The sequence below is a fragment of the Primulina huaijiensis genome, chromosome 5 (genome assembly GCF_012295235.1).
Source record: "Primulina huaijiensis isolate GDHJ02 chromosome 5, ASM1229523v2, whole genome shotgun sequence".
Lineage (NCBI taxonomy): Eukaryota > Viridiplantae > Streptophyta > Magnoliopsida > Lamiales > Gesneriaceae > Primulina > Primulina huaijiensis.
Window position 1 is genome coordinate 373,533 of NC_133310.1, and position 14,793 is coordinate 388,325.

General features: G+C 36.4%; 2 protein-coding genes and 1 pseudogene across 4 annotated transcripts; all 3 read left to right on the forward strand.

Annotated features, from left to right (window-relative positions):
• The first annotated feature begins 632 nt into the window (after positions 1–632).
• On the forward strand, positions 633–2,718 carry LOC140976075 (uncharacterized). 3 transcript variants are annotated; one of them, XR_012175156.1, is made up of 6 exons: positions 633–817; positions 1,228–1,366; positions 1,439–1,628; positions 1,987–2,132; positions 2,457–2,598; positions 2,689–2,718. XR_012175156.1 is itself a non-coding variant. In XM_073439958.1 (5 exons), exons 2-5 carry the CDS (start codon positions 1,307–1,309, stop codon positions 2,349–2,351), a joined length of 402 nt encoding a protein of 133 aa, XP_073296059.1. In that variant the 5' UTR covers positions 633–817; positions 1,228–1,306; the 3' UTR covers positions 2,352–2,496. The 3 variants fall into 3 exon arrangements, 1 of the variants encoding a protein (XP_073296059.1); XR_012175157.1 differs by having other exon boundaries at positions 657–822; XM_073439958.1 differs by lacking the exon at positions 2,689–2,718 and having other exon boundaries at positions 2,346–2,496.
• A 3,358-nt stretch (positions 2,719–6,076) lies between these two features.
• LOC140976077 (peptidyl serine alpha-galactosyltransferase-like) lies at positions 6,077–10,562 on the forward strand. Its single transcript, XM_073439959.1, has 8 exons — positions 6,077–6,580; positions 6,954–7,124; positions 7,259–7,502; positions 7,676–7,876; positions 8,153–8,628; positions 8,802–8,966; positions 9,091–9,334; positions 9,493–10,562. Exons 1-8 carry the CDS (start codon positions 6,261–6,263, stop codon positions 10,198–10,200), a joined length of 2,529 nt encoding a protein of 842 aa, XP_073296060.1. The 5' UTR covers positions 6,077–6,260; the 3' UTR covers positions 10,201–10,562.
• Positions 10,563–11,251: 689 nt separating this feature from the next.
• LOC140976090 (uncharacterized) lies at positions 11,252–14,350 on the forward strand (annotated as a pseudogene).
• The last annotated feature ends 443 nt before the right edge of the window (positions 14,351–14,793 follow it).

A 14,793-nucleotide genomic window follows, 5' to 3' on the forward strand; every position in this document is an offset into this window, starting at 1 on the left:
CTGGACTTTTNCGATACCCTGTGTATGGCATACACAACATATTCTGAATGCTCTTAAAGTATCCGACCATCCATAGCAGAATGTTCACCTTCAAGATCCACNGCGAATTCAAAATACATGGCAGGTAGTTACGCAGAAGAAAACTTACAGTAAAAGAAATAAGTCTAGTAAAGCTGAAGTAATCTAGCTTCTTCGTTGGCATAAACCGTGTTGTTTAGGCTGATGATGAAGTAGTCTATATTTATAACAATTTTTCTCAATGTTGGGGTATGAAGTTGGTTATTATTTTTCTTAAAATGAGATATGAGTTCTGAAGTTTCTTCAATTCTCTGTGTCCTCTTGCAATGTTTCACTATTTCTAGTAGATACTAGATCAATATAAAGATTCTCAAGATGCACGGGCTAAAGAAGGGGCTGCTCTCTCTGGAAGTCTGCCCAGAAGTGTTATTTTGGTCGGTCATTCAATGGGAAGTTTTGTTGTTAGGGCTGCGGTTGTGCATCCCCGTTTGAGGAAGTCTGCTGTTGAAACTGTCTTGACACTTTCGACCCCGCACCAGTAAACTATGTTTTTCTTTTTGTTTTTTAGGGTTGGTTTAATAACTGTTTATAGCTATCAGATACATCTGAAATATCATATTTTTCCCAAATCACCTCCTGTGGCATTGCAGCATCCTTGGGTCACTATTACTCTCATGTGAATCACGAGTGGAGAAAAGGGTATGAGGTCCAAACCTCTCAATCTGGACGTGATATAGCAGATCCTTTGCTCTCGCATGTTGTTGTTGTATCCATTTCCGGTGGTTATAATGATTACCAGGCAAGGTTAACATTTAAGATTAATTATGAAAAGTATAGAGAGAAATTTGGATCAAGGCAAATTCATGAAGTTTTTATGTGGTAACGAACACAAGGATTTGTGATATCGTTTAAACTTTCTTATTACCTTCTTGCTTCCCCAGAAATCCAGCATCAGTATTTGCATTGATGAATGGTGAAGAGAAATTTATTCCGTCTTCAGTTTGTCTATTTGAGTTCCTTACCGGCTCTCTTAAGAAGTTTATGATATAGTTTGTTTTTTCTAGAACACCACAGTGTCTATACGTGCTAGCCATTGTGCAGCAGATTTTGGATACCCATCGATTTAATTATTCTATTTTGACTGATATTTTACTTTGCTCTTCTTGGTTTGCCCAATGCTTTATGCATGACTTGCTCTGTTAATTCTAGGTCCGCTCAAAGTTGGAGTCTCTTGATGGTGTAGTGCCTCCGTCACATGGCTTTATGATAAGTAGCACTGCTATGAAGAATGTTATGGTTGTCAATGGAACATCAGGTTATCTTATGGTGTAATCAGCTGGTTGTGCAAGTGAGTCACGTTGTTCCATTGGATCTATTAATGCTCGAGGATGTATTGCCCTGAAATATATCCACTTTTCAGGTGTCACACACTCTTCTCAGTCTGGTAGACACGAGGACCGGGAAACCTTTTCATAATGTAAGAAGCAGACTTGCAGTATTCACTAAAATGCTTCATAGTGGAATACATCATAACATTATTCCATCGAGACATTCAACACTAACGCAAAAGTCTGACCAACTTCATAATCAAGACAGAAACGTTCATTCTGGTATTTTACTGATACCTTTTTTCCTGTATAGAATTAGAAGCTGGTCTATTCATTTTCAAATTATGCTTAGAAATTGACAGTTTTTTCCTAGAGGCAAATAAACTCCGGTCACTGTTCTGAGCAACCTGCATATTTGTCTGTAAAATGATTCTTGACCTTTTTCCTATTTCGAGATGAAGCTAATTAAAGAGGCAGATAATATACTATTGATATTTCCGATAGAGAGCAGTAATCTACATCTGTGCTTGATTTCTATACTTGTAGCAGGGGCATGCTACCCTTAGGTTGTGCTTGCTATATAGGTTTTTTTTTGGCTTAGTAGTTGATAAGCTTTTTAATAACTCAAAACTACGGACAGAAGCACAAGCTCTTGGCGTATCTGGTTGCCCAAGTAATCTAAAGTGGAGCGAAGATGGACTTGAAAAGGACCTTTACATTCAAACTAGTACTGTCACAGTTTTAGCTATGGATGGGAGAAGACGGTGGTTGGACATTCAGAAACTGGTTAGCTTTATTTTTCAGTTCAAAAACCTTTCCTTGGTCTTTTTCATCAGGGTGAGATTGTACAGTAAAGTTTACTAGGCAACATATCTTCTTGTAGCTCTACTATATCTTCTTCTAATATGCATTTTATATTTTTTTTCCAAGGCACAACTTCTCCAATAGGTAAACATAGAGTGGACGCTCCTTTAACTTGTATAATTTTTTTCCTTATAGATCTGAAAGATGCATAACATGAATGACTAAAGAGTGTCCAATAGATAAATCAGTAGGTCATAATGTTTATACAATATCATGTAAGTTTCATAGAGCTTTTGTAATATTCAGGGCGCAGACAGGAAAGACCACTTTATTTTTGTGACAAATCTTTCACCATGTTCTGGAGCGCGACTTCATCTTTGGCCTAAATCGTGTTCTAGAAGTTACGTAAAAAATGGTGCATTTTCCTTCTAGACCAGCTCCCAGGCAGGTATCATATTTCATGTATTGTGATTATAACAATTTTTAGTAACTTAGTTTGAATATACATGCTTTCTGATCATGGCCATTTTTCTATAAGATTGAGCCAGGTAGTCAGACTAAGCAAGCTGAAAGTATTTTACAAGTACTTCTCCAATAAAAACATTTTTATAGAATTGTTGTTTGAAAATATTTGTATACTTAAAACAAATTTTAAAACATTTTATAAAATTTTTTAATAAAACATTTTATGAAAATATTTTATAAGTACTTGTCCAATCAGAGCCCTAATGTTCTTTCAACTTCACGTGGGTGCCTACTTTCAACAAATTAGTGAACCATTTGGAAAACCCCACAAACTAATTGTGCATAATATCAATCAACTGACATTCTTAAATCTCAAGATTGACTCGATATATAAAATTTTTTATTACAACATGATGGTCGGGGTGGGAATTGATGTTTTTTTCATTTTTACATGAGTTCAAACGAACATCTATCCTTCAAAGGGGAGTGGGTGGCGACGGCTTTCTCTTAGCTGGTCATACTAAAAAAATGAAATACATAGTCCCGTCATTTGAATTTTTATTTAACATCTTATTATTATAATTATACTTGTAACAGATATTCAATTCACACATGCTGAGAAAAACAGCAGGAACAGTCGGAAATAATGGTAAAATTTGGGAGATTTTTGTGTGTAATGTTGTAAAAATGAAAGCTTCAATCCTTTTTATAGAGATGGTTTAGTTGTTGCTACTGCTCCTTGTGGTGAATGACTGACTTCACAGTACATATATATATTAAGAAATTTAGTCACAAATTTAGTTGAGAAGTTGGATTAGATATAAAGTGATACAATGATAAAATTAAAACATAGGCACAATCAGCAAAGTATAATAATCTATATATATCATTCCCGAAATAAATGGAAAGTTTTCGTTTCTGATACTTGAATACATTGACAATAATATATATTGCCGGTAGAAGATGAAGTGTAGACATCTGTGCGTATGTGGAAATGAAAACTTGATTTATTTCGTACGATAATATGCAAATAAAGTTTTCTCGACTTTGAAACATTATTTTACTTATTTTATCTGTTGAAGTCTTTAAAATTAAGATTAACCAAAGTACGTAATATTGTAGTCATTTGGTTGATTAATTAATTTAATATACTAACTTTATGTATTTAAATTAGCAAGTATCCGCAACTAATACTCCTAAGTACTTGGAGATTTTGGAAGTAATTATGAGAAGCTTAACGACAAAATTCTGATGGCACCAAAGGGAAATCCCATCATTAATTTTTCCCCTTCCAAACAAAAAATTAACCCTTTTTCTTGATTGTGTCGTGTTGTTACATTCGTAATACTTAATTGGTTCCTTAATTAAATGGTTAAATAGATTTTATCAACTAATAGTAATTTTAAGACTCAAAATATAGCTGTGTTCTATGGTAGATCATGCTATCCATGTTTGATGTATGTGAATAGTGAATACCCAATGTGGTTGAAAGAAGCTCTTTTTGAAATATGTGGGTAATAAAATCATACAATGTGATATTTAAGTATTGGAAATTGTCTACGATCCTTACAAATGATCTCACCCTCAAGGTAACCAAGCATTTGTTAAGTTGAACAAAGCATTTAAGCATAATGTTCTCCATCCTTGCTACATATATGGTACTGTATTATATAAACTGCGTGACAGGAACAAAGCTGCTTGCTTTACTGAGAAACTGCTTATTCTATGCAGGCAAAGCTGAAAGCCATGCGAGTGGCTGCACAGTAATCTAAAAGACTTGCTTGTAGTCAGTCAATGTGTCAAATTAAATATCTTCTAGGTTAAGTTGTGGTATTCAGTACCAACTCAAAATTTTCATTGATGAAATCAATGTAAAAAGTGCTGGTCTTTTTTTTTTTTTTTGGCATCCAACACACCTTGGAATGTGGTATGCATAGGATATTTGTTTAACATAAAAATATAGAAATTATTTAATTTGTATGTATCAAATTTAAGTGTTGTGTGAAGTGTTGACAACGCATGTACACAACATGCAACGGAATATATTAATTAAGAACACAACTCAACTTTACTAAAAAGAGTACGACATAATAAATTTTGCACAAATATAAATACTTGCGCAGTGTTTCGGGGCAAAATAATCACTAAAAACACAAACTTGAGTTTACAAAATAATACTAGTGACTTTAACGAAAAACTAATTTTCTCAACAAATTGAGAAAACAAATTGTTCCAAAATAAAATAACCAGACTAAAAACGAAACCAAGGAATGCAATAAACGATGTGCCAAAAACTGGAACAACAAAAATACAATCTTCAATCAACACTTCCACAAATGTTGTCTTCAGATGTCTCCAACAATCACGACAACACGTTAAAACAACGATGATCTTTAGTCAGAATCGTTCCGTGACTTAATTCTTTTCTCTGTGTTTCTTCGTCTATTTTTCCACACTTTTGTGGTCCAAAAGTCCTTATATTTATAGACATGCTTTTCCCTAGAATTTTTTCATTTATTAGATATTTATAAATCATGGTAAAATAGAGTTTATAAGAAATCATATATTTTTAAGTATATCTAATCATGTCTAAAGTCAATCTTTATTCAAATCTAGAAAGGAAAACTTTTTAATTAATTATTTAACAAAATCTTAACAAAATCTTATCACTAAGGAAAAATAATATTGAGAAATAAATTTTATCTTGGGAACCAAGAATTATCTTTCTCTTCAATCTCAACATTTTTGTCTTTCTGGATTAAATGAGCATAAACACGATTTTCCATGTTGACTCCATTTTCATCTCCTCTAAATGTGAAAATCAATCTCTCTGTGTGTTGTTAGTATTGTTGACAACAAATCAATCAGAATTAATCATAGCATTAGAGACAAGGAGAATTTGTTTAAAAAATAAATTTGTGAAATATAATTAATTTTAAAAGTCTCTAATGAGTTTTTTTTACACAAATTTAAATTTTCATTCTAAAAAAGTGTTTTGGTGGTTTTAAAATCATAGTGATACTAGTTCGTCGATATTAGACCCAAACTTAATATATAACATAAGATGAACAATTAAGGATCGATCAAACATCAGTCTCTCTTAATATTTAAATGCTTGAAATAACTTAATAATCAATGTAATCTCTCAAATGCAAATATATATTGAAAAAATAGGTTTAACTAGTTCACAATTTTTTTTACTTATTTTTAGTTTAAGTTTTTATTATATATATGATTATTTGGATTTTGAATTTTATTAAAAATGTTATTTTAGTAGTATTGTAATTCATTTAATTTTTAAACATTTAAAAATATTTTTTTGTGATTTATATATATATTTAATATGTTTAAAATTTAAAATATAATATTTATTATATTAAATTATTATTTTATATGATACAAACAACGTGGGCGTAGTAAGAAATCCTCCGGACAGATATAAACAGTATTTAAACAATTTTGTTTTCCTTCAAAAAAAAAATTGGGGGTATTTTGTGATCCATTATGTCCACCTCGCCAGTGCCACGATCTCGTGAGGGCATCAGCTTGACGAACAAAACCCAAAATGATGAAAGACAACGTCGTAAGCTTTGACTATGCCAAAAAATCGTTTTTAGCAAGAACCCACTCCCCTTTCTTGGCTAAATGGTGAGGGAAATGAAGATAATTGCTTTAATGGCGGCGGTGATTTTAGCGGGCCTGTGGGTGGGTCGAGGGCGGGCCCAGGAGGGAGCGGGTCTGAAAGCGCCGTTTAGGATGCACACGCTTTTCTCGGTGGAGTGCCAGAACTATTTCGATTGGCAGACGGTGGGCCTCATGCACAGCTACCGTAAGGCCCGACAGCCCGGCCCGATTACCCGGCTGCTTAGTTGCACCGAACAGGAGAAGAAGAGCTACAGGGGGATGAATTTGGCGCCAACGTTTGAGGTTCCATCGATGAGCAGGCACCCCAAGACTGGTGATTGGTAAGTTCTGATCGTCTACATACTTAGAGCGAGTTGAGGGAGGGATCCATTTAATGTGTTAGTGGCTTGCATGATTTTTAATGTGTTTATCTGCATGCAATATTTGGGATTTTAAATTGCATTCTTCTTGATTTTGGAATTCATTGTATAAACTTTGAGTATAAAGGTTATATATTTAGTTTTTGTCATAGTCTGATGACGATTGAGCTGTTGAGATCCTAGCTTGAATGCTGAATCTTGGCCCCATTTCGTTCCTGTTGATCGCGTCTTCTTGGTGTCATAGAAGTATTTTTCGATTAACGATGGCTTTACTGTTCGATCAAGTCTCCTTTTGGTCAGTTGTATTCAATTTTTTCCCTTTTTGTTGGGGCAGGTATCCAGCAATTAATAAACCAGCTGGTGTAGTGCATTGGCTTAAGCATAGCAAAGATGCTGAGAATGTAGATTGGGTTGTGATTCTAGATGCGGATATGATAATTCGAGGTCCGATCATACCATGGGAGCTTGGGGCTGAGAAAGGAAGACCTTTTGCTGCATATTATGGGTAACTGCAGTCATCCCACGGAGCACTTTTGTCTATCCTCATCTTATATGAAGGGAATGTATATTCGTTTTTTGTGTTCCTGTTTGTTTTCTTCCGATGTATATTTACTTACTATGGATTGCGATTTTGGTCAGATACTTGGTTGGATGTGATAATGTGCTGACTAAATTGCATACGAAGCATCCTGAACTCTGTGACAAGGTCGGCGGGCTTTTAGCCATGCATATAGATGATGTTCGAGCTTTGGCACCAATGTGGTTATCAAAAACTGAAGAAGTACGGGACGATAAGGCTCATTGGATGACTAACTATACTGGTGATATATATGGATCAGGATGGATCAGCGAAATGTATGGATACTCATTTGGCGCTGCAGAGGTACTACTCTTTTTATCTTCTCTGTTTTTCTGTGGTATCCAAATTCCTTTGGTCAGATTTGATGATTTGAATATTCATTCAAGATACAGCAACTAGAGATGATATATCTCTCCTCTTCAGCTTTATAGTCTGCAGATACAATCGTGCATGACTCTGTAGTTTGCTTTTGGCAGGTTGGACTCCGCCACAAGATAAATGATAACCTGATGATTTACCCAGGCTACACTCCTCTAGAGGGTGTTGAGCCCATTCTTTTGCACTATGGGCTACCTTTTCATGTGGGAAATTGGTCATTCAGTAAATTAGGTCACCATGAAGACAACATTGTGTATGATTGTGGACGGCTATTTCCTGAACCTCCTTATCCTAGAGAGGTAAAAACCGATATGCTGCTATGTTGTGGCTGTCATTTTCTTACAAAGCTCAGTCTTCTGACTTGTCCTTTGTTATTATTTCTTCATTGTATATATGCCTCACAAATCACACGTCTCTGATCAAGAAAATCACACTTTAGACAAATGAAGACAAAGCCATGAGCCAAGTCTCCAGCTAAAAACTGGATAGAAGTAATCATACTATGCTAGAATATTTTGTTCTCATTGACATAATATTCGAGTTGTTAATAAATAATTAAGTAATTTATACCACAGGTGAGAGAAATGAAAGTCGATGCAAATGAAAGGAGGGCACTATTTCTCAGTATAGAATGTATAAATACTCTTAATGAAGGTCTATTATTGCAACATGCAGCGCATGCTTGCCCCAAGCCGGTGTGGTCAAAATACTTGAGTTTCTTGAGGAGCAAAACCTTTGCCGATCTAACTCGGCCAAAACAACTGACTCCCAAAAGCCGTCAAACCATGGAAATTGCTGTAAAGAAGCAAGATTCAGATGAACCAGGAAAGCCATATCCAAAAATCCATACTATTTTCTCGACAGAATGCTCTCCTTACTTTGATTGGCAGACTGTTGGGCTTGTTCACAGTTTCCACCGGAGTGGCCAGCCTGGAAACATCACAAGGCTTCTAAGTTGTACCGAAGAGGACTTGAAGCAATATAAAGGGCAAGATTTAGCTCCTACTCATTATGTTCCATCCATGAGCCGACATCCATTAACTGGAGATTGGTAATCAAAATTCCCTTGCACTTGGACTTAAAATTATCATACCACTAAAATAATTCTAAAATACTTAAAATCTAATAAAACTACTGTTACATGATCATATATAAACTTGAGACATTCCTTGACCTTCACTTGAGATTACTTCTAACACCTGATTTTTTATTGTCCTATGCCAGGTATCCAGCCATCAATAAACCAGCTGCAGTTCTGCATTGGCTGAAACATGTAAAGGTTGACGCAGAGTACATTGTAATCCTGGATGCTGACATGATTATGAGAGGACCAATTACACCATGGGAGTTCAATGCATCTAGGGGCCGTCCTGTCTCGACTCCCTATGAGTAAGAATGAAGATTTTCTTTTATATTTTTGTCCCCTTAACATGGTTTTCTATGTAGCTGATTTTCAACTAAAATAGTTACAAGTTGATAACTTGATTTTTTTAATATGCCATGTCATTGCCAGCTACTTGATTGGCTGTGACAATGAGCTTGCAAAGATCCATACTAGCCACCCTGATTCCTGTGACAAGGTCGGAGGCGTGATTATAATGCATATAAATGACCTCAGAAGATTTGCTCTGCTTTGGCTGCATAAAACCGAGGAAGTTCGAGCTGATGTGGGTCATTGGTCCAGGAACATAACCGGAGATATTTATGAAGCTGGTTGGATCAGCGAGATGTATGGTTATGCCTTCGGTGCTGCAGAGGTATTTCTTATTTTCACGGGTTATCGAACTTGGTCATTTTTTTCCACATCTCGGACAGAACTGCTGTATACAATATGCAACGTTAGCTGCTCATTACTCATTGGTGCTCGGTGTTCAATATGCATTTGTTTCTACTCATTTGATATTCCTCCATGCAGTTGAATTTGCGGCATGTTATAAGCAACAAGATTATGATATATCCTGGATATGTTCCCGAACATGGTGTCAACTATAGAGTTTTTCATTACGGCTTGGATTTTCGAGTGGGTAACTGGAGCTTTGATAAAGCCAAATGGAGACATGCCAATGTGGTTGAAAAATGTTGGTCAAAGTTTCCCGATCCACCCGATCCAGCATCTCTTGATCGGGCAAACCACGATGCATTTCAGCGTGACTTGCTTAGCATAGAATGTGTAAATTCTTTAAACGAGGCTCTACATCTTCACCATGAGAGAAAAAAGTGCCCTGATCCCAAGTTGCCGTCCACTCCAATTACCCCTGATCGCCCTACCTTGTCCACACCGACTCGAGAGACCCATGAACGTCCTTCCTCACCCTTTCCAAATCATGATATCTCTGGTGAATTCATAACCACAAGGAAAATTGACAAGAAGGATGAGCTCGATGCCTCTGGAGATAATGCGGAGCTGAATGAGGGATCTCAAGAACTATCCCGTCCAGAACCGTCCAACCAAACATTCACTTCCATGAGATTTTGGATACTCGGCCTGTGGGCAGTCTCAATCTTTGGTTTCGTGGCAGTGATGTGGTTGGTGATTTCCAGTCGCAAAGGACATAAAAAGAGAGGGAAGCATTCCAAGACGCGGAGAAGAGCTGCAGCCACCGTCCAGGATTATGGGCTGTAATTGGACATCATAGGCATCTCCAAAATCCTGAACTATCATTAAAAGGAAACACCGGAAAGTCCTGTTATTGCGCGCCACATATTTACGCTATATTGACTACAAAGAATCCAGTTGCCAGTATCTTAGCATGGACGTTTTCTGCAGAAGCAAATTTTACTTGTATGCACTGTTTCAGTTGGATTCTCTTCACTTGAAAGCTGGTGAGGTCTCCAAGCTGAAGTTTTTCCCGAAATTTTCAAAATTGAACTTTCTTTCAGTTTCATAATATATTTTTTTGGTATAACTTCTGCTGTTTTGGATCTCAAAGCGTGATTTAAAAGTACTTCACTGATGAAAGGATAAAGAACAATAAAATGCTCATACATGTCAAAATTTCTGATTTTATTTATATTTTTTTTATTTCATTACTTAAGAATCCAAAAGGATGTGATCTTTGTTTCCCTTGTGTCCTAATTCTTTCTGTGTCCTAAATTAACATGCATTCGACCGTTAAAGATTGTTCGCATTGATTAGTGCTTAAATCATGTAACATATTTCTTGAAAGAACATTTCTAAATCATTAAAAAAATTGCTGCAAAAACGTGTGGATGACCGTATTTTTTCAAATCCCGGTCACATTATTTGACAGATTTAAATAATTAAAAGCCACAAAATTCAATATTTACAATTTGGTTAATGAAAATTCATAAGATAAAAGTAAATAGTGATGGAGCAGCTACAAGTAGTTCACCCCATCAACATCCTTCTATCTCACCAAATTAGTCATTAATTATGTGAAATATTTACTACTTTTCAAAATTTAAAATGTGCGTTATTCAAATATTTAAACGGAACATTGGGTCACGTGGCAATTTACATAGAGGTTGGTGTCATTACAACCAATACAGCTAGATTTTAATTTCCCTTTAACAAATTAAGTGGGTCCCACACTAAGTTACAAAAAAAAAAAAATGGAAAAAAAAGTTGAAAATGAGGAAGCCATTCATATTATTAAAGCTCTTCTACTTTTCCACTATGTGTGTTGTGGCCTACTTTTTTTCTACTAACGTTCGCTTTTTCATTTGAAATTTCAAATTTAAGCCCCCATGCCATAAGTAATACGATAAAGATTATATTTTGTTTCCTTGGACATTGTTTTTCATTACATTTTTCTTACCGTTGGCGAGGTGTTGTCTCTTCTCGTTCGGCGAAACCTCTGGAAACGGAATGGGAGATTCATCTTGTCTCATGCATGGCTTCTCTTATGCCTCTGCAGTACCCAACGAATCCAAGCAAGTAATGGGAGAAACAAAATCAGTAAACTTGCATTCTTGTTCAGAATGATTTATTCTCCTTCATTTACCCACCAAGATCTGACGGGTTTTTGGCAAATGAAACTTGCATTGAGTTTTTCATTAAATTTTTTTATTGTACTTTTCAAGTTCTTTCTTCTGTTTTTATGGGTGGTGTTAGAGCTGATAACGATGCTTTACTGATTGTTATCTGAACTTTGGAGTTCAACTCGAAGAATGATTTATATTTCCTGTTTACATTGTTGCAAATGACTTCTTGCGTCATTTTACCTGACCCTTCTCCCAGGGAAAAAAGCAGGATTTGGGACAACATGGGGTGATTTTAATTGTGAAAGGTTTGATTTTGCAGGGGAATCCCGTTCATGCTTTGGGGGAATCAGTATCGTTTGGAAGATTTATGACCGAATCGTTGTCTTGGGAGAGATGGTCAACCTTTTCACACAAGAAATACGTGGAGGAGGCAGAGAGATACGCGCAGCCGGGATCTGTGGCGCAGAAGAAAGCTTTCTTTGAGGCCCATTACAAGAGAGTTGCTGCTCAAAAGGCTGCAGCTTTGCTTGAGCAAGAAAATGCTGCAAAAAATGCCACCGTTTCAGAAGAATCTGAAGCTGGATACATGGATGATAATGCTGATGATGAGAAAAGAATGGTCTTGAATTCTAATTTCGAGGTCGAGGAGAAGTCGGAGGAGACCAAGATTCAGAATTCTAATAAAGAGCATAATGTAGTTGTGGAAGAAATTGGGGAAGAAGGGAGGATTTTTGCAAAGGTGGAAATTGAGGCCAAATGGGACAGCCCTCTGAGAAGAAATTCAAGTAACAAATTTGAAAATCTTGAAAATCATGATAATCTTTCTGCGTCGGAGAGTACTGGAACTCCAGAGATGGAGAGACCTCTACTAAATCGTGGAAATTCTGTTCAAGTAGAAAATGAGGCCACTGTGGAGAGAAATTCAATTCAAAAGTTGGATAATCTTGAAAGTCATGAAACCATTTCTGGGTCCGAGAGTAGTGGGACTCCACAGATAGAGAGACCATTACTAAAGGTGATAATTGTTTGCTCATTCTTCCCTTTTTCTCTATTGCCTATGTTTTCAAATTTTGTATTTTGAATTTGAGTTTCTTGTGTATATGCAGCAAAGTTCTGTTGCTAGTGAGGATAATAACCCATCGGTGACCAGCAAGAAAAGTTCGGGTCTTTCCAAGTCATCCACTCAGCGTAAAACGTGGATGTTTCCATCCACGCCAGCTAAACCGATCACTCCTCATCTTAAGAATGAAAATAGCAGTGTCACTCGAAGCACAAGGAAGTCCAATGTGGAATCAATGGACAGAAGGAGAGCCTCCCCGAAGTCTCTATGCTCAATTATTAACTTAATGCCTACAAAAGAGCCTGATAAAGGGCTAAATTTTGCCTCCAAGAAGGCTGAAAGCTCAGGAATTGGCCTCGGTTCATTGCGAGCGCCTAAAGATTGCGCAACCCCTTCAAGGACTCCACTTGTGGTGATTCTAAGTTTCCTGTGGCTTTGAGCCCAGATTTCATGTGGGAAATTGTTAGTATGGACTGAGGCTAATTCTGTCTTGATTTGCAGGGAGCTACAAAGGGAGTGTCTAAGTATCCTAAAGCAACGCCTCGTTCAGAGAGCAGAAGGTTCATACTTGTATAACTTTTCTTGACAAATTTGGATGTATCTTAAATTATGAACATCAGAATGACCATCGCAATTTACAGGACAAAATCATCGGTTGATCACTCTGCTTCTGGATGCAAAACAAGTGGCCCTAAATGGCACCTTTTGTCTTCAGTGTAAGTTTTAAAAATGGTGTAAGATATATGTGTTGAAGCATGATGATACGCCTGTTTGAGCATATATATGTGTTTGCTGATTCCACTGGTTTAGAATGGGCTGGATTTTCTCATAAATGCGTGCTTTATGTATCAGTTGTACGAATTCGATAACTGCGTGCCGAAAAAAACTACAGTCTTTTCTCATAAATGCGTGCTTTAGTGCCTTGATCCGTACCTCATGTCTTTTCTCGACAATTTCAGAAACTCGAGGAGAAATTTAACGCAAACAAGGGTGTACACAAGGTGCTGGTGCAAAAGACATTGAGGGTTATGCATTGATTCAGAACTCTCTCTCTCTGTTTTTTTTTTTTTTTGCGACACACTTGGTTTATATTTCAACATTCACACACTTTGAGGAAGATCTCTTGTGCTGCAGGAGAAGGCGGAGGACGAATTCAGAAAACTTAGTCGTAGCTTTTGCTTCAAAGCTCGTCCCTTGCCTGACTTCTACAAGGAACGAGAAACCCCGAAAAATCAAATGAAAATAGTATATGCTTCATCCCTCTCCCTCCTACTTATATATATATATTCTGCCATTTTCTCAGTAATCCATCATTTCTAGCATGTAATATGAGACAACCCTCCATTTATTCCCCAGAAGTGCAATCTCTTCTGTTCCAAGAAACAACCATTTTCTCGTAATCTAACACGTTTTTTATAAATCCATCAGCTCATAAAAAGATTCTGTGCTTATGCAGACAACAGCAGCAGCAAAACCTCAGACTTCAGTGCTAGGAAAAAGCATTGCAAATAAGGCACAGGGCAATATCTCAATGCCAACTCCGGCTCCGCTCCCACCTCCTCCATCTTTGTCCAAGAAAGCTCCAAAAATAAGACAAATTCTTTCTACTTCATCACCTGAAAGAATGAGTCACGAGAACAAGTCCCCTAATATTCAGCTACTGTAAAAGCAGTGTGATTTTATATGATTGATTGAGCGTTTTGCTAGAAATTATTTCATTTCCTATTTTTTTTCCAAAAGATATGCGTTGATGCAATCAAAATTTTAGCTTTGTAATTTAATGAAAATAATATTGTTTGTGTATACTTTTACATTGAAAATATTTTGAAAACAAGCAACCAAAACATTGAAAAATATTATTTCTTTTACAGTAGAATTCTGAATGACGAAGGGAACTAAAATAATAATAATAATAAACCAAGTCACGAACACGAAATTTTAGTTTTGCTTTATTTTCAGATAAATTTATTATTTCATGATTCGACAATTGAATTCGAGTTTACAAACGAATCAAAATTACAGTTGAATAATGAAATGAAAATATCAAATTTCGTCGATCAAACACCAGCTTTCGTCTCCATCATCCACCCGATCCCAAACCAAGCCCACCTCGCAGAATCCCATCCGATCATCTTCGTCATCAACAACCGCATGATTATGAACATCAAATCCAACGGAACACTACTAAAAAATTTTAGGATTAGCGACGTT